General features: G+C 57.9%; 2 protein-coding genes across 2 annotated transcripts; both read right to left on the reverse strand.

Moving 5' to 3' along the window:
• On the reverse strand, window positions 1–3,698 carry GFRA4 (GDNF family receptor alpha 4; the record flags this gene model as incomplete). The annotated part of the gene is given in 6 exon segments (XM_080813613.1): window positions 1–81; window positions 254–345; window positions 988–1,186; window positions 1,188–1,326; window positions 1,484–1,829; window positions 3,644–3,698. Coding segments are annotated over 6 exon segments (912 nt in total).
• A 3,370-nt stretch (window positions 3,699–7,068) lies between these two features.
• On the reverse strand, window positions 7,069–20,825 carry ADAM33 (ADAM metallopeptidase domain 33; the record flags this gene model as incomplete). The annotated part of the gene is made up of 22 exons (XM_080813614.1): window positions 7,069–8,327; window positions 8,571–8,645; window positions 8,820–8,911; window positions 10,198–10,345; window positions 10,425–10,533; window positions 10,618–10,695; window positions 10,784–10,982; window positions 11,071–11,179; window positions 11,298–11,493; window positions 11,718–11,807; window positions 11,937–12,114; window positions 12,642–12,784; window positions 12,937–13,021; window positions 13,108–13,274; window positions 13,525–13,596; window positions 13,679–13,744; window positions 13,985–14,174; window positions 14,259–14,335; window positions 14,546–14,621; window positions 16,304–16,380; window positions 18,631–18,710; window positions 20,723–20,825. 21 exons carry the CDS (start codon window positions 20,823–20,825, stop codon window positions 8,608–8,610), a joined length of 2,373 nt encoding a protein of 790 aa, XP_080669740.1. The 3' UTR covers window positions 7,069–8,327; window positions 8,571–8,607.
• Window positions 20,826–21,208: the final 383 nt, after the last annotated feature.

Raw genomic sequence — 21,208 nt, forward strand, 5'->3', positions numbered from 1 at the left:
TCAGAGCAGAGGCTGCAGAGCCAGTATAAACAGCATGGAAAGCAGGGATTCCCCCACCAGGAGCCCATCTGCCGAAGACACCTTGGGGGTGGGACCAGAATGTGCACTTGAGGCAGAAGCTGGGTTCTGCTCTCTGCCTTCACCACCTCCAGCCCAGGCCATTCATGCCACCATCCAAGCCCACCTGGAATGGAAATGTGTGGAAGGAGCCAGGCCAGGGGCTGCCAGCTCACCATCCCCTCCCTACACCTACTTGCAGGAGACTGTGCTCAGGGTCCTGGTGGACATCTGGCTGGTCCTGCAGGATTGGAGGCCACCCACTGTCAAAGGCCTGTATGGCACCATCTGTGGAGGAAGGGGGCCAGGATGGGCTAGGCTAGGAAACCCCAGCCCCAGGCCCAGGTCCTCTGGGACAAACAGAGACCTCTGACTTCCTGCGGTGGGTTGGGAAGATAGGATATCTGCAAGGATTGGCTTCTGGAATGGAAGGTGCATGACAAGGCCTTACAAATTGTCACCCTCACAGGGAAGGGTGACGATTACCACCCCCATATTACAGATGGGCACAAAAAAGCTTAGAGTTGGCTAACTCTGGGGTGAGTGGCAGTATCGGACTTTCCCAGTTTACAGGCCACCCAGTTTACTCAGACCCAAAACGCAAGATCACCTGGGGGTGGGACCACGTCAGAAGTGGCGCTGGCAGGAATTTCACCTGGTTCCATTCCAGGAACTCGGAAACTTGTTTTGACTGTTTCCTCCCACCCCTACCCTCCTGCAGGGTCACCAGCCTAGACATCCCTAAGATCCTACTTTGGTCTGTGAATGACCTGGTCTCTGGAGATAACTGGGCGCGGATTTCTCGAGGGGCAGGTCGACAGCACAGAGGGTGTGCTCCAACAACCAACCTGTTTTCTCACGGCTAAAATAAGCTCCCGCCGCCCCAAGCTGGGAAGGGGCGGTCAGTGCCGCCCCGCCCGGGCCCCTCACCCAAGCAGCGGTTCCTGGTGAAGAGCCCCTGGAAGGCTTCGCACTCCTCACGCCGGTTTCCGCTGGCTCCGCAGTCGCACCAAGGCGCCACGCGCGCGCTCGCGTTGTCCACATAGTTGGGAGTGATGGCGGTGCCTGCTGGGACCCCGAGGACTGGGTAATCGGCCCACCCAGGCGGAGGCATCTCCGGGAGAACCCCAGTCAGCGCCCGGATCCCGGCAGTGCGTACCCACGAGGCCAGCGTAGGCGCGCAGGCAGCGGGGGGCCTCATCCAGCAGGCAGCCGTCGGGGGCGCTGGGGGCCGGCGAGCAGGAGGCCTGGAAGGCCAGGAGGCGGGGCCTGCTCGGCGCGACGGTGGGGGGTGGAGCGGTGAGCGGGAGGCCCCGCCCAGTCCCCCCCAGTCTCCTCCCCGCCTGCTCCCACAGCCCATTCACACCTGCCACACAGCCCCACCCCGCCTCCGCCCCATCCCACGTAGCCCCATCCCCCTCCGCACCGGCAGATCCGGCTGTGTTCGCAGGCGTCTAAGGGTGCGAGGCAGGAGGGCGGCGCCGGCCCGGGCCCCGCGAAGGCGCAGGCTGGCACGAAGGTCTGGCGCCGGCGCTCGGCGCACGCGGCGGTGGCGCACGGGCAGAAGAGCAGCGCGTGGGTGAGCGCGGGAGGCCCGCGGGCGAAGAAGCGGCGCAGGGCGCGGCGGCAGCGGGCGCGGGGGCAGCCTCCGGCCCCGACCCGACCCAGGCACTGAGCCACGTACTCGGTGCGCAGCCGCTCGCACCGCGCGTCCGCCGTACACGCCTCGGCCGCGTCCAGGCATCGGTTCCGTCCGGCCGAGCCAGGGGACCCTGAGGGAGCGGCGGACAGCGGCAGTTCTCCGGGGGCCTTACCAGCGCGCTTCCCCCGCGTCCCGCGGCCACGCCCTCTGAAGACGCGAGGCACGCGGAACTGGAGGAGCGCAGAGTGTGGCTCAAAGGCGTGACCGGCTGGCACTGACCGCCCCTCTGTCGCCGGGACGGGCGGCCCCCGTCTCTAGGGAGTCCAGCAACACGTCACGGGTGGATCAGGCGCACCGAGACTCGGCCCGGCCTCCCTGAGACAATGAAGCCCATCCTCCCCAGGCACCACTCCTTCCGCAGAACGGCCACACCCATTTGAAGAGGGGTCCGCGGGGCTTCTGCCACTCTCCTAGGCCCCAGCTGACGTGGGAAACAGAGCAAGGCTTTTGGGGACTTGGCTAATGGACATTTATCAAAAATGGGTTGAGGACAGTGGCCCCTCCTCCTTCTCTTTTTGACACGCTGGCACAGCTGAGCTTTCTTCCTTTCTTCTCCTTCCTATTGGTTTCTGGGTCTCCCACCTTCCAGAACTTCTCAGGTGCCTCCTTCTGCCCCTTACCGTCTTGCCCTTCCGCTCCCTTCTGATGCTCCCTTCTCATCCATCTCCCGTGTGGCCCATCTCTGGCGTCCCCTGGCCCCTCCACTCTCCACCAGCCAAGCAAAAGAGGGATTCCCTGAAAGGGCTCTGGGCAGCAGAGGGCCCATTTAGACCAGGCTGCCTGGGTGTGAATTCCAGAGAAGACCCTCTGGTCAGGCCACAGGGCTCTGTCCTTAGCCACAAGGCCCAATAGTCCATGACAGGTGGCACTCTGCTCGGGGCCAGGCGAGGGTCTCAGAGGAAGGGACTTGGCAGCCCCTTCCTAGGACCTTGGTCACCAAAACCAGACTTCCGCTCCCCCTCTCCGTGCTCTCAGCCCCTCGGAGCGCTACAGTCATGGACAAGTTTTCCAGTCTGGCCCCGCATCCTTCTCACTGAGTGTGTGCAGGGAGGTGACTCCTGCTTCAGGTCTGGGAGCAGGGTCCCCATCTGGCCCTGGCCCCCTCTTTCAGGATCCATGGATTGGATGGCAGGAGCCACGGCAACTCTCGGTGTGGCTGCAGCATGTCTATTCCGCAGGCAGGATGAACAGATACCAAGGGCTTAGGATGAGTAGGTATGTGGAGAGGGTAGACAGGAGAGGGGGAAGCCCTCCTCTCCCCTCCCCTTCCCCTCCAGGACTCCAGGACTCCAGGAGCAGCAGACAAACTCTACCTTTCCGTCCCAGCCAAACCCCTTACATGCCCAGCTTCAGCCATACACAGCAGCACTTAGTGTCACCTAAGGTCTTGGTCCCACCTCTGCTCCTTTGCTTACAGGTTTCCCCTCTGCCAGGAGTACCCTTGCCTCATCTTTACCCTCAGAATAGCGCATCTCAGCTCCAGTATCTCCTCAGCCTTATACCATTGTCAGATTCCATTCTCCCCACCTGGCTCCCTCCGGGATGCCCCAGCTGGGGAAGGGGAAGTCAAGCAGGGGGAACAGCAGATACGTGCCACCAAGATGTGAAGCTCCAAGACTGAAGATGGGGGAAGGGTAAGAGAGGTGGGAGAAGGGACCCAAGAAGAAAAAGAAAGTTTCTGGGACCGGGTACCAAGATGGGACTTGGGGGTGGGGAGTGGCAGGTGGCATGGCGGCGTAGGCACACCCCATATGCAGGTCTTCTGCCTGTGCCCCACACTGCGGTTGTAGGTTTTTCCAGACCGTCCTCTTGCCCCCTCACACTGTCCCTGAAGATCAAGCAGAGAGGCCAGAGATGGGTCTGCGGGAGGAGGCAGCCACTCACCCAGCAGCAGCAGCAGCAGCAGCAGCAGCAGCGCAGGCGCCAAGCAGAGGCCCATGCCGGGCAGCAATCAGATGGGGAGGACGACTGAAAGCAGAATCCCAGTGGGACAGGTGTCTGCTTCCCAGCAGCGCCTGAGCCCAGCGTGGGAACCCGAGCCGCGTTGGTGTTGACTCGGACACTCCCATGGGGAGGAGCCTTGTAGTGGGAATGACATCCCGCCCCACTGAGTGTGTCCTCCCCCGCCCCCTCGGCTGCAGGTAGGTCCTTGGGCACACAGCCTAGGTGGAAACACACACACACACACACACACTCCACCACCACTACCACCCCCCACCTCCAGGAGACCTTGTCTCTCCCATGCCAAACTGTCAACCTTATGAAACAACATTGTTCTTCCCCTTCTTTTATAATTTTAACTTTTTATTGTTAACTACCCTTAGACTGGAAGAAAAGTTGCTAACAAAAATGTTAGTGTTCCCTTATATCTATTCTTCTCAGGATGGCTTTGATTATTCAGGATCTTTTGTGGTCCCAGACACATTTTAGGGCAACCTTTTCTATTCCTGTGAAAAATGCCATGGGATTTTGTTAGGGCTTGCACTGAATCCATAGATGGCTCTGGGTAGGATGGACCCTATAACAGTGCTGATTCTTCCTGTTCATAACCACAGAATATCTCGCCATTTATCTGTGTCTTGTTCAGTTTCTGTCATCAAAGTCTTGTAGTTTGCAGTGTACAGGTCTCTCACCTCCTTTGTTAAACTTATTCCTTGATTTTTTTATGCAATTGCAAATGCAGTTGTTTTATTTCTGTTAAAGATCATTTGTCAGTGAGGAGAAACTCGCCTAATTTCTGTATGTTGATTTTGTGTGCTCTAACTACCAAATTTGGGGATTAGTTCTAATATTTTTTTGGTGGAGTTGTTAGCATTTTCTGTATATAAAATCACGTCATTGGAGCACCTGGCTGGCTCACTTGAAGCACGTGACTCCTGATCTTGCAGTTGTAAGTTCAAGCCCCACACTGGGTGTAGAGATTGGTTAAAAATAAAATCTTCGGGGAGGTATGTGCTATGGTGAGTGCTGTGACGTGTGTAAGCCTGACGATTCACAGACCTGTGCCCCTGGGACAAATAATACATTATATATTAATTTAAAAAATGGAAAAGAATAAAATCCTTGAAAAAATAAAGTAAAAAATGAGAAATAAAATAAAATCATGTCACTTGCAAACAAAGATAAATTTACGTCCCCCTATCTGATTTGAAGGTCTTTATTCTTTTTTCTTTTTTCCTAAGTGCTCTGACTAGCACTTATGCTTCATGGGAGTGGTTGGAGTGGGCATCCTTATCTTGTTCCTGATCTTAGAGGAAAAGTTTTCAATCTTTCACCATTGAGTATGATGCCAGCTGTGGGTTTGCAATTATCTGACCTTTGTTATGTTGAGTTATATTCCTCCTATACCCAGTTTTTTGGGGGTTTTTATCATGAAAGGACGTGGTATTTTGTCAAATGCTTGTCCTGCATCTATTGAGATGCTCATATGATTTTCATCTTTCTATTAATGAGATATGTCACGTTTATTGATTTGCATATGTTAAACCATCCTGTCATCTCAGGGGTAAATCCCACTTGATCATGGTGTATGATCCCTTTAATGAGCTATTGAATTCACTTTGCTAATATTTGGTTGAGAATTTTTGCATCTGTGCTCATCAGGGATATTGGCTTGTAGTTTTCTTGTATCATCCTTAGCTGACTTTGGTATCAGGGCAACGCTGGTTTCCTAAAATGAATTTGGGAGTGTTCCCTCCTCTTTGAATTTTTTGGAAGAGTTTGAAAAGGATAGGCATTAGTTCTTCTTTAAATGTTTGGTAGAATTCATCAGCAAAATCATCTGGCCTTGGGCTTCTAGCTTTTTAAAAGTGGACCTTTGTCCCCTGACTTTCAGCTCTCTTTGAATAAAAAATACTGTGGCTATAAATTTTCCTCAAAGGACTGTTATCATGGCATACTCAATATTTGATCATTCAGTTTTTATCATGCAATGTTTTTCTCTTTATCATGCAGTTTTAAGTATTTTGAGACATGCAATATAAGTGGGAATCCCATGGGATCCAGACAACACACACCCCCCCTCGGAAAGGGTGAGAATGTGGGGAGATGTATTCATTATGTTCTCTATTTTCTGTATTTGATGATGGTTTGACATCTTGACTTGGGGGGAGTGGGGGAGAGGGAGCTTGGGAGAGACTGCCTCTAATCCTAATTCCTAGAGCTCATGAAATTTTGCCTATGAATATGTCTCTCATATGCAGACCAACCAATCTGGTGTCTATACCCCCAACCACCTCCTTTTTCCTAACCCTTACAAAATCCATATTTGCCCTGCCCTAAATCATCCCAGGGCCAGGTACCAGACCATTAGAGACACCCCTATACCTCACAGCTGGTCAGTTGCCCTGCCTTGCCTTTCCTGCAGAAACCTTAGTATAGGCTCTGCCCTCACTCCTGCTTCTGCCTCCCCACTGAACGTCGTGCTTCCCCACGTGGCCCTGTGTGACACCCTTCTCTTGGGAATTATAAGTAATAAAAATTTTCAGTGGCATTAACCTCTCCATGTCAGTACTCAGGTCATCATTATAAATCAAAAATCTCATGGGTACAGTCAAGATAGAAGGCAGCTTGGGGCGCTGGGGTGGCTCGGTTGGTTGAATGTCTGACTCTTGGTTTCAGCTCAGGTCATGATCTCTGGGTCCTGAGATAGAGCCCCGCATCATCGGGCTCTAAGCTAAGGGGGGAGTCTGCTTGAGATTCTCTCTCCCTCTCCTGCTGCCCCTTCCCCTGCTTGCTCTCTCTCAAATAAATTAAAAAAAAAAAAAAAAGACATAAGGCAGCTGTAGAAAACTGTCTCGTTCAATCTCAGGGGCTGATGGAGTGGAAGCCAGCCCAAGCCCGGGGCTGCCTCTTCTCTGCTGCTTGTGGCAGGAATGGTTGGTTGTCAAAATTCCCCCAAGCCTTTGTGCCCGCTGAAACATGATTCTACTGCTCTTCCCATCAAGAAGTAGAGTTTCTCTCCCAATCCCTGGAACTTGGGCTGGCCCTGTGACTTGCTTGTGCCAATAGGGCATTATGGAGTTTAATGTGCCAGCCGTAGAACCTTCCAGAGGCCTTGTAAGCTTCCCCTTACTTTCTGGCAAGGCTGGGAATGGGGTGAGAAATGATCACTATTACAAATTTTTCCTTCTGCCTCAGGTTCCAAAGTGGCTTGGCGTGACACTGTCACTGATCCAGTCTTCTGTTAAAATTCTGATATCTTGTTCGCGATTGATTTTTTTTTTTTGGCATTAATTTTGATCTTTTGACTTTTGCATCTTTTGCATTAAGATATATCTTGATCGCTTTTTTTTTTTTTTTTTTTTTTTGGTGCTCAAGGTAAGTGCATCACCTGCCTTGCCCTGCTCCTGCTCTCTCGAACCCTCCGCAGCCCTCATGTGAGCAAGCCTGAGCTAGTCTGTCGGAAAATGGGTGCCTAGCCTGCTCATCCTCATCACTCTAGCCAACAGCCAGCCAAACCCAGAAGTAGATCGGCCCAGCTGAGCAGCAGCTGAATTACACCTAATTTTCCAATTCACAGAATTAGTTGTTTCCAGCTACTACTATGTTTTGGGAGTGGTTTTGTTCTATAGCAACAGCTGACTGATACAGAAGGTCACCCAGCAATGCTTCCATGAGTAAGTGGCTTCTCAGCATCTCCAAGGGAGGCAAAAGAGGTGGGGCAAAGGGATGGTTCAAGCTAGAGAACAGCATCCTATGCCCAGGTACATCTGGGGCCCTGGCTGCCATCTGAGGCCCCACCCACCAGCTACCATCCCTTAGGACCCATAGGGAGCCCTCTGGGGTTGAATCGATACACAGAGAAAGACTCACAGAGGCTCAAAGGCAGCTTGTCTCTCTTTTGACTTCTTCTTGGGTGTCCTTTTTAAAACAGCTCCCACTATCCCATCCCATGGAATGGAGGAGAGGGTGAATTGTGGCCACAGCAGACCCCACACTCCACCGAAACCTCAAGTGCAGGACCAAGAATAGGGGTGAGGCTGAGGAAGCGCCTGAGAGACAAGATAAGGCAGGAAAAGCGAAGGAGGAGGGTCCCAAGGATTTTTTTTTGTTTTGTTTCATTTTGTTTGTTTGCTGGGGCCAGGCTCCAGGGAAGTGGACTCCATCTGAACTGTAGGGCCCTGAGAGCTGGCTTCTGGCCCAGCAGTCACCATCTCTGCAGACCTGGGTCTGGGTAAAATACATGGAGCAGAGACCCCTGGGCTCCCCGGACAGAGGCTGGGTCATGCCCATCCTGCTGACGGGAGGTCAGTGACTACATGACCTTCTCTCCTTGGACTGATATATTTTGGGGCTGCAGTATGTACCCTACCAGGATTCCCTAGTCCTAAGGAATGGGGACAGCACTGCACACCTTCTGATAAAGCTCTGGGGTCCTGGAGTATGTGGGCAGGCTCAACTTAGGGAAGAAATTTGTAGGCTGCCAAAGTGCAGGTGGTCTGACTCTGCGGCTCTGCCCCTGGGAGACCAAGTCCCTGGAGGGGCTGTCAGAGGTCGACGGTAAGTGTCCTCATCTCAGGAGTTCCCTCTCACCAGTGACAGGATCTCGGCTTCTGGACTTGACCTGCTGAAAATGAAGAGGAAGGGTTGCCCCTGAGGGCCAAGACCCCCTTTCCTCCCTCACTGAGGATCAGTGACCCAAGAAGAGATACGACTTCTCTCTGTCCCACCCTAAGGCCTTCCAGCGTCAGGTCTCCATGACCAATGCTCTTCCACAGGGTCATGTCTCACTTGCATAATAACCCAAGATCAGCAACCTCCGAGTTGGGGCAACAGAGGTTGTGGGTGAGGTGTAGAGGGCCCCGCCTACCTTGGGGTTGCAGGCAGGGCAGCCAGCCAGAGGCCCCTCAGGGTGGCTCCTGGGCTCTGGCAGAGTTCTCAAGGTCTGCAGCAATGGGTGGAGAACACATATTGTGACCACTGGCAGGAGTCCCTGGGCCAGAGGGGCCTCAGGGTGTCTGGGTGCTGCATGGAAAGGAGGGGGGCCCATCCAGAAGGAGGTGGAAGGCAAGAGCACATCCTTCACTTCCCTCCCCATCTCCTTCTGTGCCTCACTCACCCAAGGGCTGGGGCTCTCCAATGGCTGCTGGGACCAATTCCATGGTGTGAACACCGCTGCGGGGGCAGTCCCTGTTTGGGCCATCTTTGGGCCTGAGCAGTGGGATAAGAGGGCAGGAGGCTGGCACAGTGGTCCTGAGCAGACACGCCTGACCTGAGTTCTGCCTTGAATGCGTCTCGCCCTTCTGGTCCATATCCCTGCCTCCAGTTCCCCTCCTGCTCCCTCCTGGGGAGGCCCTGTGGTTCTAGGCTCCAGGTCTGGCTCCTGCCCTCCCAGGGCCACAGGCACTTCTCTCTAGCCCTGACATATTTCTCAAGCTCTGCCATCACCCCAACATCCTGGCACCCTCCAGATACTGGCATCACTCAGACTCCAAAAACAGGTGGCTGTGCTCCCCAATATCAGGTATTCCTGTGCCCCTTGCCATTGGGTGGCCCTGCCACCCTCGATGACTCCGAGCCATGCCTGGGTGCCCACGTGCCATCTCCCAGAGCCTTGCCTTGTCCTTCGCTCTCTCTCCGAAACAGTATCCACTGCGCTCGAGACTCTGCCTTAGTGATGATACGTGGGTGCCCCCACCGCACCTGGCCTCTAGGCCCCCTGACACCAACACACCAAACTCTGAGCACCTTGCTCGTCCCCCATAGACCTGCAATCACTGCTCATCGTGTCAAAGCCCTCTCGGGACCTGGGACCTGGCTGGTGCCCTGCCCCTGTCCAGGCTGCCCTCAGCCCCAGTCTCTAGCCCAAACCCGGCCCTTGCCCGCAACTTGTCCAGAGCACTCCCAAGGTCAGGCTGTGTCAGATGTGCCCTAGGGGGCCTCTCCTGCCCAGCACCCAGTGATCAACCCTGCTTAGGTATCATGTGACCTCCTCCCAGGTCACGGAGAACTGGGTGAGGAGCAGGCCCTGGGCACAAGAGCAGCCAGCCCCCTAGCTCAGCAGTGGTGTGGAGTGAAAGGAGGTGCCAGGCCTAGCATTTGTGAACTTGAAAGATGTACAGAAGAGATTTAGGCAGAGGAAGTGGAAAAAGGCAGATGAATCATGAGAGGCTAGGAAAGTCCTGAATGGCACAGTGGAGCGAGACCGGCAGGATGAGCTGGTAGAACAAAGGCAGGCTAGGGTGAGGCAGTCCCCTGGTGGGAGAGACAGAAGAGGGGGTCAAGGGGGTTGAACCACAGTAACTGGGAGGGCTTGGGGGCCCCATGGGGATCCACACCCACCCACTGTGGCCTCCTGCTCAAGGCTCCTTTCCACTGCCTCTGCCCACCCCCTCCTCTGTATAGCCAGGGGCAAGGTCTGAGCACCCCACCCCAGCTTCCTCAGGCCCAGCTGAGTTCTGCAGAGCAGGGAGTGCTTGAGTGGGCTCAGAGCCTACCCTTGGCTTGCTGCATCCCTCCTCAAGCCCCAGAGGCATGGCAGGAGACGGGATCCTGGGCACCGGAAGCAGCACCAGGCCAGGCCAGCCCCCAGGAGCAACGGCAGCACAAAGCTAAGCATCACTGCCAGCAGGAAGGCCTTGTGGTCTGTGGACAACAGGGTAAGTCTGAGTACTTAGCAGGGGCACCTCCCCAGCCTCTCCCGACTTGTCCACCATGGACACACCTTCAGGCTGCATGGGGCCACTGTCCACACTGCCACCAAACCCTCGCTTGTCGCAGAAGGGCGGAGCCCAGCCTGGAGCACAGTGGCAGTTTTGGTTACTGTTGCAAACCTACAGAGGAGAAGAGAGGAGGAGGATCCCACCGGGTCAGGAACTCCAAGGTCATCACCCCCCCATCACATTCTGGCCACTCACCCCACGGCCATGGCAGGCTGCCAGGCATCGCTCGAGCTGCCAGAAAGTAGTGTTTCCACAGCGCCTGTCCTGGCACACCTAGGGGCAGTGTGTGCACTGGGCGGTTAGGGGGAGTGATTCTCCCACCGGCAGGACTCCAGCACTGGGGGAAGGGTGCAGGGCTCACCATGCTAGGTCCACACTGGGTGCCTGGCTCTACCAGGCCCAAGTCGAGCACATCCAGCTGGACACCGGGCAGCACAAAGACTCCCCTGCAGGTCACCTCATCGCGGCCTAGTCCAATGGTGGAGTCCACCGGCACAGTGTGCGGTGGGCGTGGCCGCTGCTCCCCACCGAGGCACTGCAGCTTCCCGCACTGAGCATCCCTGGGGAGGAAAGTGCAGGGCGATCAGCGACATGTGTCCTTGCCCCAGCGCACTACCCAGCTTCCCCGCCCTCCCCTATACTCCCCACCTCTGCGCACAAGGCACAAAGCCACCCTTGCTGTCCTCGCCGCAGTTTCCGTGGGCGTCTCCCGCGGAGTTCACGATCTGGAAACAGGCCTCTGGTGCTGGGCTGGAGCCTGAGGAAGCATGGGCGAAACCGCACTGGCTTCCGTCCCCCCAGCAATCCCCCCATCTTCCCCGGAGTAGAAAACAGCGCACAACCGAGGATGGGCCGGGGTGCTCCGGTAGTCTCACCAGGCCCCCAGAGCTGCTGGCACTGCTGCTCCAGTGTAGGACATGCGCCATCCCAGCAGTAGCCCCGGCCGCCGGCACAGGGCGAGCCGTCCAGGAGGTAAATGTCCGGGGGGCAGTAAGGGGAGGCGCCCGTGCAAAACTCTGGGAGGTCACAGTCACCCACAGCTCGGCGGCACGGCACGCCGGCCGGCTTCAGCTACGCAGGTGACCAGGTGGAGGGAGGTTGGCCAAGGCACAGAGGGACAACAGACAATGAGATCCAGACGGAGAACGCGGCACAGAGGCTGGAGGGCCAGGCAGGCCCCTGCTCTAATACAGCCGGCACCCGCCGGGGGACCCGAGCGCGCCAATCAGCCAAGACCAACAGGCGGGCTCGCAAGCGCCCCCTAACCCCTCACCCCGAGCCTCCCTCGCCCTCACCAGGCAGCGAGCGCAGCAGTCCCCGTGGGTGCACTGGGCCCCCGCGCGCAGCGAGCAGTTGTGGGCGAAGCAGCAGGCGTCCGGGCACTCCTGGAGCCGAAAAGGGGATGGGGGACCAGCCGGTAAGGATGCCGCGCCCCAGACCTCGGAGGGGCGTTGAGGAAGGGGAGGGTGGGGCGCCAGCCTCGGGTAGCCGGGGGCCGGGAGCGTGGACCTGACCTGGCTGGCGCCGCAGTCGCACTCCTCGCCGTCCTCCACGAGGCCGTTCCCGCAGCGCGTCCGGGGCACAAGGAGCCCGGAGTCGGGTGCGTTGGAAAGGCACGCACCGCCCCCCTTGCGGAAGAAGGCGCGCAGCTGGCGCCGGCTGCAGGCGCTGAACACCCGCGGGAATGGGCGCCTACCGGCGGGGAAGGGCATCGGGCGTGCTGGCACCGCCACCCTCGGCCCCCTGCTCGTCTCCCATCCCCTCCCACCAGTACCTCCTGTACTTGGCCACACAGACCCCGGACGCAATCACACTGCCTAAGCGACCAGCGGCCCGGAGCCTCTAAAAGCCGGGCCCAAAGAAGACAAGGAACCTGCACAAGGTCACGCCGTGAGCCCGAGGCTGGAGGGCGTCACGCCAGGACCAGGCAAGCCCAGGACTCGAGGTCGGATCGCAACCTAGAGCTGTTCCTCCCGGGGTTGGAGAATCCTTGCTAGAATGTTCTGAAAATAATCTTCATACTTTGGACAATCCACTTTTTCTGCGTTTCCTCCCTTCAAGCGTCATAAAGAACTCTCGGGCGTGCTATGATCATATCCCCATCTTACGGAAGAGAAAATGGAAGCGTAACCATTTCTCCCAAAGAAAGGCAGCCGAGGAAAGCACCCTGGTCCCGCGGGGCCTCCCCCGCAGCCCCTGCCGGACCGCGGCGTTCGTACCCCGTGGCCGCGGCCATGACACAGCCGCCTTGCTCGGCCGCCGCCTCCACACAGCAGCCGTCAGGGTCGTGGCTGAGGCCAAGGCTGTGACCTATCTCATGGGCCATGGTGGCTGCTGCGCCAATGGGAAGCTCTGAGTGGTCCTGAGAGGGAGTGGGGACAGTCGGGGCGGGCTGCGGGGACGCCGCCTCCTCCCCCTAGCCCTTCCTTGCCCCCAGCCACCTGCCCCTGCTCCCGATGGCTGTCGGGGGCGGGCAGGGTGGGGGCGAGGGGGGAGGAGGGGGATGGAGCTCACCGTGCTCACGCCTCCGGAGCTCTCCGCGCAACACATGCCCTCGATGGGCGCCAGGCCCACGGTGGCGCCCTGGAAGGCGCGGCCCCTGAAGGCAGAATGCAGCATGACCCGGAGGGACCAGGATTCTGGGCCGCCGGGTCGGGGCCCCGCGTGGGCGTCGGGGGCACCCACGTGAGCAGCTGCGCGGAGTCGTGTGGCCGCCGTGCCCTCAGCCCTCGGCGCCAGTGCAGGAAGGCCCAGAGCGTGGCATTGGCGTCTGGCGTGACGCGGCTCTGGTCCTGCTCCGTCCACACTTCCAGGCCGGTCAGGGCCACCTGAATGTCCAGAGTCCTGAGAATCTGTGGACGCGATGGGGGTGAGGACAGGAAGATGGGGGTGAGGGAGGGTGGGGCGGGGAGAGTGAGGACAGGACAGGCCACAGTGCCGGTGCTCCTCCCTGGGGTGTCTGCTCGTTCCCTGGCCTCATCTCCAAGACTGCCACATCCCAAACCCCCATCTCATCTCCCAGCCCCCACACCTCCCGCCCCAGGACTTGCCAGCCTATGTGGCAGTCACCCCCATCAGGGCTGTCTTTCCACCAACGCCAACCTGGTCCACATAGTTGGCCACCTCCAGGAGACGCTGTTTGGTGTGGTTCAAGTTCCGGTGCTGGGTCAAAAACTGGAAAGGCAGACATAAGAGGGTGTCACAGGCTGAACCCGCCTCATCCCACCCTGCCAGCCCCCTGGGGCCTCTGGCTCACCAGCGTATGGTCAGCCACAATGTACAACTCCAAGAACTTTGGGATCCTGCCGACCTCCCGCCTCTCCTGGGGAGAGGCAATGGTGACCTTCAGTGGTAGGCTGCCAAGCTTGAGTCCTGACCGCTAACCTCAATTCCCAGGAAGCACAAATTTAACTTTAAAGACTGCTAGAACTTGTTTCTTCAGCCTCCAGATAGAAATGTCAGGATTGGAAGCCCTGAACTGGGACAGTGTATTCCTATTTCTTGTGATTTGGAGGGCTGTGGTTACTGCATTCCCATTCCCACTCCTATCGGTGCCCCTGACCTTGACCTGAGTGGCACGAGAAAGGCTAGCCATGTGCCTTTTGTTCCTGGCATCCCTGTGGCCACAGGCCCCTTTCCAGCCAAGCAGCTGCCCGATCTGGAACATCTTGTGAGTGACGAAGGCCTCAGAGTCTCTGGCTGACCAAGGATGCACATAGTAACTGGCATTCCTGTCCAGTGTGATCAGGCCCCTAGGGTGCGAGGAGTGCAGAGAAGGGTGAGAAGGGACTGTTTCCCCAGCCCCAGGCCCAGGCCCCTCCCCCAGAATGCCTCACCTCATCCCAGAGCAGGTGCTGAAGACCACCTGGGAGTCAGGGAAGCCCCTCACGTGCCCATGGTAGAGGCAGTGGTCCTGGAGAGCAAGGGACCCAGCCCCAAAGCTCAGCCAGGGCTGAACTGGGAGGCGTAAGAAAGAGAGAGAGAGAGCATGGTGGGGGGCTGGCTGCAGGCTCTCCTTAAGAAGAGGAGGAGAATGGGGAAGGAATGGTGGAGAGGTCCTCGGGGAGCACACCCCCCCCCCATCACCCTTACCCTGTCCTCAGAGCCCTTGGAAGTATCTCACCGTATGGTTGGGGACCAGCACCACTGGCTGCCCGTCTGGGCTATAGTGGGTTTCTGTGTATCCTGGGGCCAGCAGCCTGCTGGGAAGGGAGTGTTGTAGGAGTCACCTAATTCAGCCTGGCCTCTTCCAGGATGCCCTCCCAGCCTTCCTCCCTGAATGCTAGCACTGAGGAAGCACCCACGAGGATGTTCGGGAATGGACAGGAACCACCGTGCGTTGCTCAGATCAGAAAAACCCTGGGCTAGAGGGAGAAAGGTGGAGGGCAGGAAGGAGCCTTGGCAATGGCTGAGGTGTGGGAAGTGGGGGTGTGGGAGGCACCAGGGAGGAGCAGGAATGGGGAAAGAGTTTGTGGTCCCTGTGGGACCTGTGGCAGGCATCTGGGTCTGTTGGTCTGGGGAGGGGCAGGAAGGAGGATTCAGGAGACACTGATGAGGAAGTGGGACCCGGAGCCAAGGAAGTGCAGCAACCTCCCTTGGTGGCCCTACCTGCTGCTCAGCCTTGTTGGGCATCTGGTCAACCCTCTCTTGTCTTCTTTCCTGCCCCCCAAATCTTTCAGATCTTCTCTGGCCCCTAGACCGTACATATCTCCCCACCTATCCATCAGTGATGCTCACCCCATGCTTCCAGAGAAAAAGAGAATCCCCACTTGCTCACAGCTGCTCCTGCCTGCCCACCAGAGCAGGAATCCCCATCCCCACCTTCTTCAGACCCCACTCCAGTAACGATACCACCATTCTTCTCCATCTGTCCAGAGTCCTTCTCGCCAAGGTGAATGAACCATGAGTCAACTTCTCTTCTGTAAAGAAAATCCTCAACCCCCATCTCGCCTTGATCTCTTTACTACCAGACCACCGCAAAGACCTGCGATGCGGGCTTCTCCACCTCATAGTCTTTGCTCCACCTTCTCCAGTTTGGCTCCCCCAACACACACAACACACTCAACCTGAGGAGTAGGTGATGTGGTCACCCCCTTTCCTGTGTGGGGATGTTGAACCCCAGAAGAACTGTGCTGAGATGTGTGGAACTAGAATGTGTTCCTGGTACATCTGGCTCCATGGGGGAAGAAGTCAGCATGTGTAGAGTGCTTGGAACAGTGCGTCCGATGAAGCAAGCATTCAATGAATGAAAGCTGTTGGTAATTCCGTCTGGGTGGTTTCCAGACCCCACGCTCCACCTTCGACACCCCTCCCACCTGGCCCAGCTCTGCCTCCTCATTCACCAGCTCAGAATCTTTGCCTTTGCCCCATCCTGGACACTCAGCCTTAAAATGGCCTCTGTGATCTGGCCCTAACGTGTCTCTCCAGTTTCATTTCCCACTGCTCCCTTCCCTGCAGATGGAGACCCTCCAGGCAAGCTAGACAAATTGCTGCCCCCTGAAAGCACCTTGATTTGCTAGCTACTGCACCTTTGTCCCTGCTGTCCCTCAGCCCTGAGCACCTACCCAACTTTGGAATCCATCTCGGAGTCTCTTTGGACTTGGCACACCCTTTGAGCACCCACAGGGTGATGCTCACTCATTTCTGGCAGGAAGCTAACAAGGTGCTCCTGGGGCTGGAGTGGGGTGTGTGCCCCATAGCTGGCCTGACCCAGCCTCAGCAGCCCGTTTCTCCCTTGAGGGACCCGGTCATGGGCTGGTGTGCCTTTTTCTGTCACCTCCCTCATGTGTTCCCCTCAGTCCCTGCCTCTCCAGATTCCCCCCTCCCCAGAGAGTGGGGGGTTGTTCTTGGTTGATAGCCTCCTCCCCAGCCTGGTACTCACTGGCTCTTCTCCAGCTCCAGCAGGAGCTCCTGCCCTTCGGCCTTCAAGGCCACCAGCCCCGAGTCTAGCTTCGAGACCTGGGCAAGAAGGAGAGCAGGGCTGAGGGTGCAGGTGGGATGGGGAGCAGGCTGGTGAGGGAGAGTCAGGGGGCAAGGGGCAGCAGGCTCCCCACTTGCCACGGTAGGTATGGATGGGTGTGGGGGTGAGAATATGCAGGCATATATGTTCCCAAACTCGGGGTGCTTTTGGTTCTGACAACAGGCATTTGACACAGCCCACTAGGAGAATGTCCTCCGGAGAGATGAGACAAGGCATCCCAGAAAGGTGTGCTGCCTTACACAGGGTGACCGGGCTCTTCCTCTGGCTCTCCCTCCTGCTTCACAGCCAGAAGCCTTGCTCTAAGTGGGGAGGACAGTGGGGTCCTGAAGACATTGGGTGGAGGACACGGGCATCCTTACAACCTCTTTTTTCTATATCTTGCTGCTCCCCACTCCCTGTAGAATTCAGACTTTACTCCCTCCTTGTCCAATTCTGACAAATCAAAAATTTCCCTGGCCTCCTGAAGGCCTGCCCCACACCTGCTTCACTGAGCCCGTGGAGTAAATATTAACCCCTGCCCCCCAATTCCAGACCGAGAGGAAAACATCTCAGCTAGATGTCAGGAGGCCGAGCCTGGGCCAGCCTCTCCTTCCCCACAGTTTCTTTGCCTCTCCCACCCTGTGGGAATACCCCCTCTGCCCCGCCTTGTCCACTCTGCCTGGCTGGGGGCCCAGAGTTGGAGCGGGCCCAGGAGCATCGTGGAGAGCTGTTGTGTCTTGGGAATGTGGGCCCCCACCCTTGCTGGCGCTTCCCTTTTATCCCACCATGCATTGGGCTGGGCCCCAGGCCAAGGGGCTCAGATTCTTCTGGGGGCCTTTTCTCTGCAGGTGGGGAGCAGACAAGCTCCCCCACCCCAGTCAAGAGACCTCTCCAAGGCTCTAAGCATGAGCTCATGTGACCAGAATGCCACTTACTTTGTTGGAGAAATGTTGGCACTAAGCACGGACAGCTGCCCCAGATGGAAAGCCTCCTCCTACCTCAACACCAGCCCTGGGCTCCCCTCTCTCTGTCCTAAAGCCCCTGATGTCCTTGCTTCCTGCTCTCCTGGCGACCCTGCTATTCACTACGCACCCCACCCCTAACCTGAAATGTGGGTATTTGCTGCCTCTTGGACGGGATTCCCTGCCTCAACTCTGCCTGCTGTCCTCATCTTGGCAGGCTTCCCGGAGGCAGGGGAAAGCAATGCCTTCTGGGATGCCAGCCTCATCACAGCCCAGGCTGGACTGGGAGGGAGGACCACAGTCACTGTGACCCCAGCATGTGCCTAGACTTCCCTTCTGCCAGTGGTGTCCAGGACAACCAACTCAAAGCTTGGGCCAGCTTGAATGGGGGTCCCTGAGGGTCTCAGGGGCCCAGGGAAGGTCCTAGGTTAAAAGCTGCTGGGCCTGTGGGGCCCTCCTAGCCTTAATGGCAGTGTCCACCTGCCTTCCTCCTTGCTGGCTTAGACAGTGGGTTGTCTTCTCTTGCCTGAAAACTCAGGATGAAGGGGGTTCTCTAGATCTGGGGGGCCACTGGTCAATGGTTACAAGTCTTTCAGACTTTAGTGGGCCTCAGGCTTCTGGGCTTCTGGTCTCAGGTTGTGTGACCTTGGACACTTTCTCAACCTTTCTGGGCTTCAGTTTGCCTTTCTGTGAAATGGGGATACTAAGGGCACTGGCCTCCTGGTTTGTAGCACAGCTGTGTGACCAATACAGATGGGGACACAGTTATTCTGAAAGTGATGGGTGGGCATTGGCAGGAAGCTGGGGCAGAGCGTCCTGGAGAAACAAAGTCAGCTGCCCTTGGACAACACTAGGAGAGTGACCAGTGTGCCCTGTCCAGAAGTGGATTCTGCATGAGCCGGGGAGGGTGAAGTTTTCCCAGAGGGAACAACAATGTGTCCACAGGGTAACATGTTCTAGTAAACTTGGCAAAAGGAAGATATTTGGGTGTTTTCTTAAAGAGGTCCCTGAAACCGTTTCAGGCCCCACAAATTCTGGCTCCACCTCTGCTGGGAGGGTGGGGGTGGCCTGGATAATTCTGGGAGGGAGGGAGCAAGGGGGAGGAAGCCTGAAAATGACTTCCATGTGTGAAGGCTCATGTGAGCCAGCTATCTCCCCACCCCCACCTGCCAACCCTCGGGGAAGGGGCCAAAAGGACCCCAGCCAAACTGCCAGGCTGAATGAAGAGGGGCAGAGGGGCTGGAAGACCCTGGGCCCCTGCGAGGGGAAGGACGAGCTGGCACTAACCGGCTCCTCCAGGGTGACCACGCGCCTGACTCTTCCATCCGGGACCCAGTGCAAGGTGACTGGTTTTCCAGGGTGGTTTCCTGGGGGGAGGACAGAGTAAAAGATGAGGCGGGCACAGGGAGGTGGGGACGGCGGAGGGATGAGGTTATAGGACCTCAGCCAGGTGGAACAGGAGACTCCATCTTCAACATTCAAAGCCTGGGAAAGGATGGCCACCCATGGGGCATCCTTGGAACTGAGGAACCACCAGGCAGAAGAAAGCCTGGGAAGGATAGCTCAGCTGGGGAGGTAGGAGCCCCATTGACCTGGGGGAGGCTTGGGGGTCAGAGACCACAAGGAAGAGATCAAGGCCCCCAGTGCAGAAGGGAAGGGAAAGGGGAGGCAGCCTGGGGTATTTTTAGACTGGGCAGCAGATGCCTTTGGGGTGAGAGATCTGTGAAGAGAGGATGCCTATGTCTCCACCATCTGGGAAAAACAACAGCCAGATGTCTGCGGAGGCCCACCTTGTCCAGAGCTCCCCTTGGGGGCCTCATGCTGGAAGCGGGACTTCCAGGGACCCTAGCTCAGAAGCCTGATTCCAGGATCTTTCAAGGTGGGGCAGCCTGGGGGAACACAGCCTGAGTGCTCCCAGGCCGGGCGTGCTTAAGGGGGCTCTGGAGGAATATCAGAGCCAAGCATTACTCAGAAGGCTCTGGAATGCTCCCCTGGAATGCTCCCAGCCCTGCACCCCACAGTGGGTCCCAGCAGCTCTTGCCACAACCGCCCTGCAGGAGTCAGGCCCCAGGCAGCCCAGAGCCTGTAGGCAGCCCTCCCTGTCCTCTGACACAATCCCTGGGGAAGCAAGCCCAGCTCCCAGAACTGACAGCTACCCAGCACCCAGCCAGCCCTGACCCCACGTTCAGACGGCGGACTGCGGAAGTGTTCCAGCTCCTGCCAGGCCACCCCAACTCCTTTCTCTTCCTCTATCCTCTCCCCCAGACCTCATCATCAGAGACTCAGAATAGCAGCAGCTATAGCAGTCCCCTTCTCCCAGGAAGCCCTCCTGGTTTGGATGAGCCAGTTGCCACGATGGGGAAGGGATCAGAGTGAATCTAGGAGGAGGCATAAGTGGGGGGCAACCCATCCCAGAGAGGACTAACTGTGTGTGGAGAACTTCCTCTTGCTGGCCATGGGCCTCCCAGGTAAAGAGGGGAGGGTGTGCCTGTGTGCATGTGTGCATGCGGGTTGGGGATTCTCTTCATGGCACCCCTGAGGAAGAAGGGGAGGCAGAGATGGAGCTGTGATGATGAGGGTTCGGGAGCCAGTGTGATGTTCGGGAGTGCAAAGCTCTTCTCCACTCATCTCAGGGGTCATCCCACCCTCTCCCAACCACCCCCCACCCCAGGCTGAGGAGGAGCAGTCATCCAAAGGCATAAGGACTGTCATCCTACTCTCTTGGGGCCCCAGGACAGAACAGGACCCTATCCCTATTGGGTACTCCTCGACAGTGCTCTGGAACCCAGCGCCCCCAGGCTGCCCAGCCCGGCTGGCCATTCCTGCCCCCTCCCAGGTGTGCTCCCAGTCCCCGAACAGGGTGCTTCCATAGAGGGAACAGGACTCAGTCAGTCCTCCTGCACACCGGGGTTGTGGAGATTACCTTCCAGGGCCCCTTCTGTCTGAAGTACCTTTCTCTATCTCATCAAACAAGGCAACAACATCAACAACACACACACACTGCCCCCAGACCCTGGGATGCGAGCTGAGCATGCGGCCTGCATGAGTCTGAGGGCACAGCAGGGGCTCTGGGCAACCAGTGCGCTGGGCCTCAGGGAGGGAGATGCAGGAAAGTCCACACCGGTGGGTGGGGTCTGGGGGTGGTCAAGGCAGAGAAACCTGTCAGAGGAGTTTGGGAACTTGGGCAGATGCTCAGAGGGGACCTGCCAATGCTTTGCTATTGGCACTGTGGGCAGAATGTGTCGGTCTGGGCCCCAAGGCCAGCCCAAGTACAGCTGAGAGTCCCCGAACAAGTCCTGCGGAGACCCCCCCTTGTCCTTCCAGCCACCGTGGTGGCTGACAGCGACCTCGCCGGCCCGGCGGGGCACGTCGCACTCACCTTGAAACGCCTCGACCCCCGACACCGGCAAAGGTAGTCTCAAGAGCAGCAGCAGCAGCAGCCACGCCCACGACCCTCCAGCTCTCCGAGGCCCCCAGCCCATCGCTGAGAGCGCCCCGGCCTCCACGACGCGGCTCCTGGCTCCCGGCTCCGCCCCGGCTGAATCCAGGCCGACCCACGCACAGAGCAGCCGGCCCGCCGCCTCCCGCGCCACCCCGCACGGAACCCCGCAGCCCATCCGCCCGACCCTGGCCGCCGGCCAGATCCCGTGCGCCCTCGGGGAACCGGAGCGGCCGTCTAAGGGTAGGAGCAGGGCCGGCGGAATCCGTGCGGCCCCTCGGGGATCCGCCAACGCCAAGCCGCGGGGTAGGTCTCGGCGCGCTCTCCCCGCGGGGGCGGAGCGGGGGTGGGGTGGGGATGGGGCGGGGCCCCCCGGAAGGGCCTTTGAGGTCCATCGGGGGCTGGTGGAGGAGAGAGCAGGGCTGG

Source organism: Martes martes (assembly GCF_963455335.1).
Source record: "Martes martes genome assembly, chromosome: 9".
Classification (NCBI taxonomy): Eukaryota; Metazoa; Chordata; class Mammalia; order Carnivora; family Mustelidae; genus Martes; species Martes martes.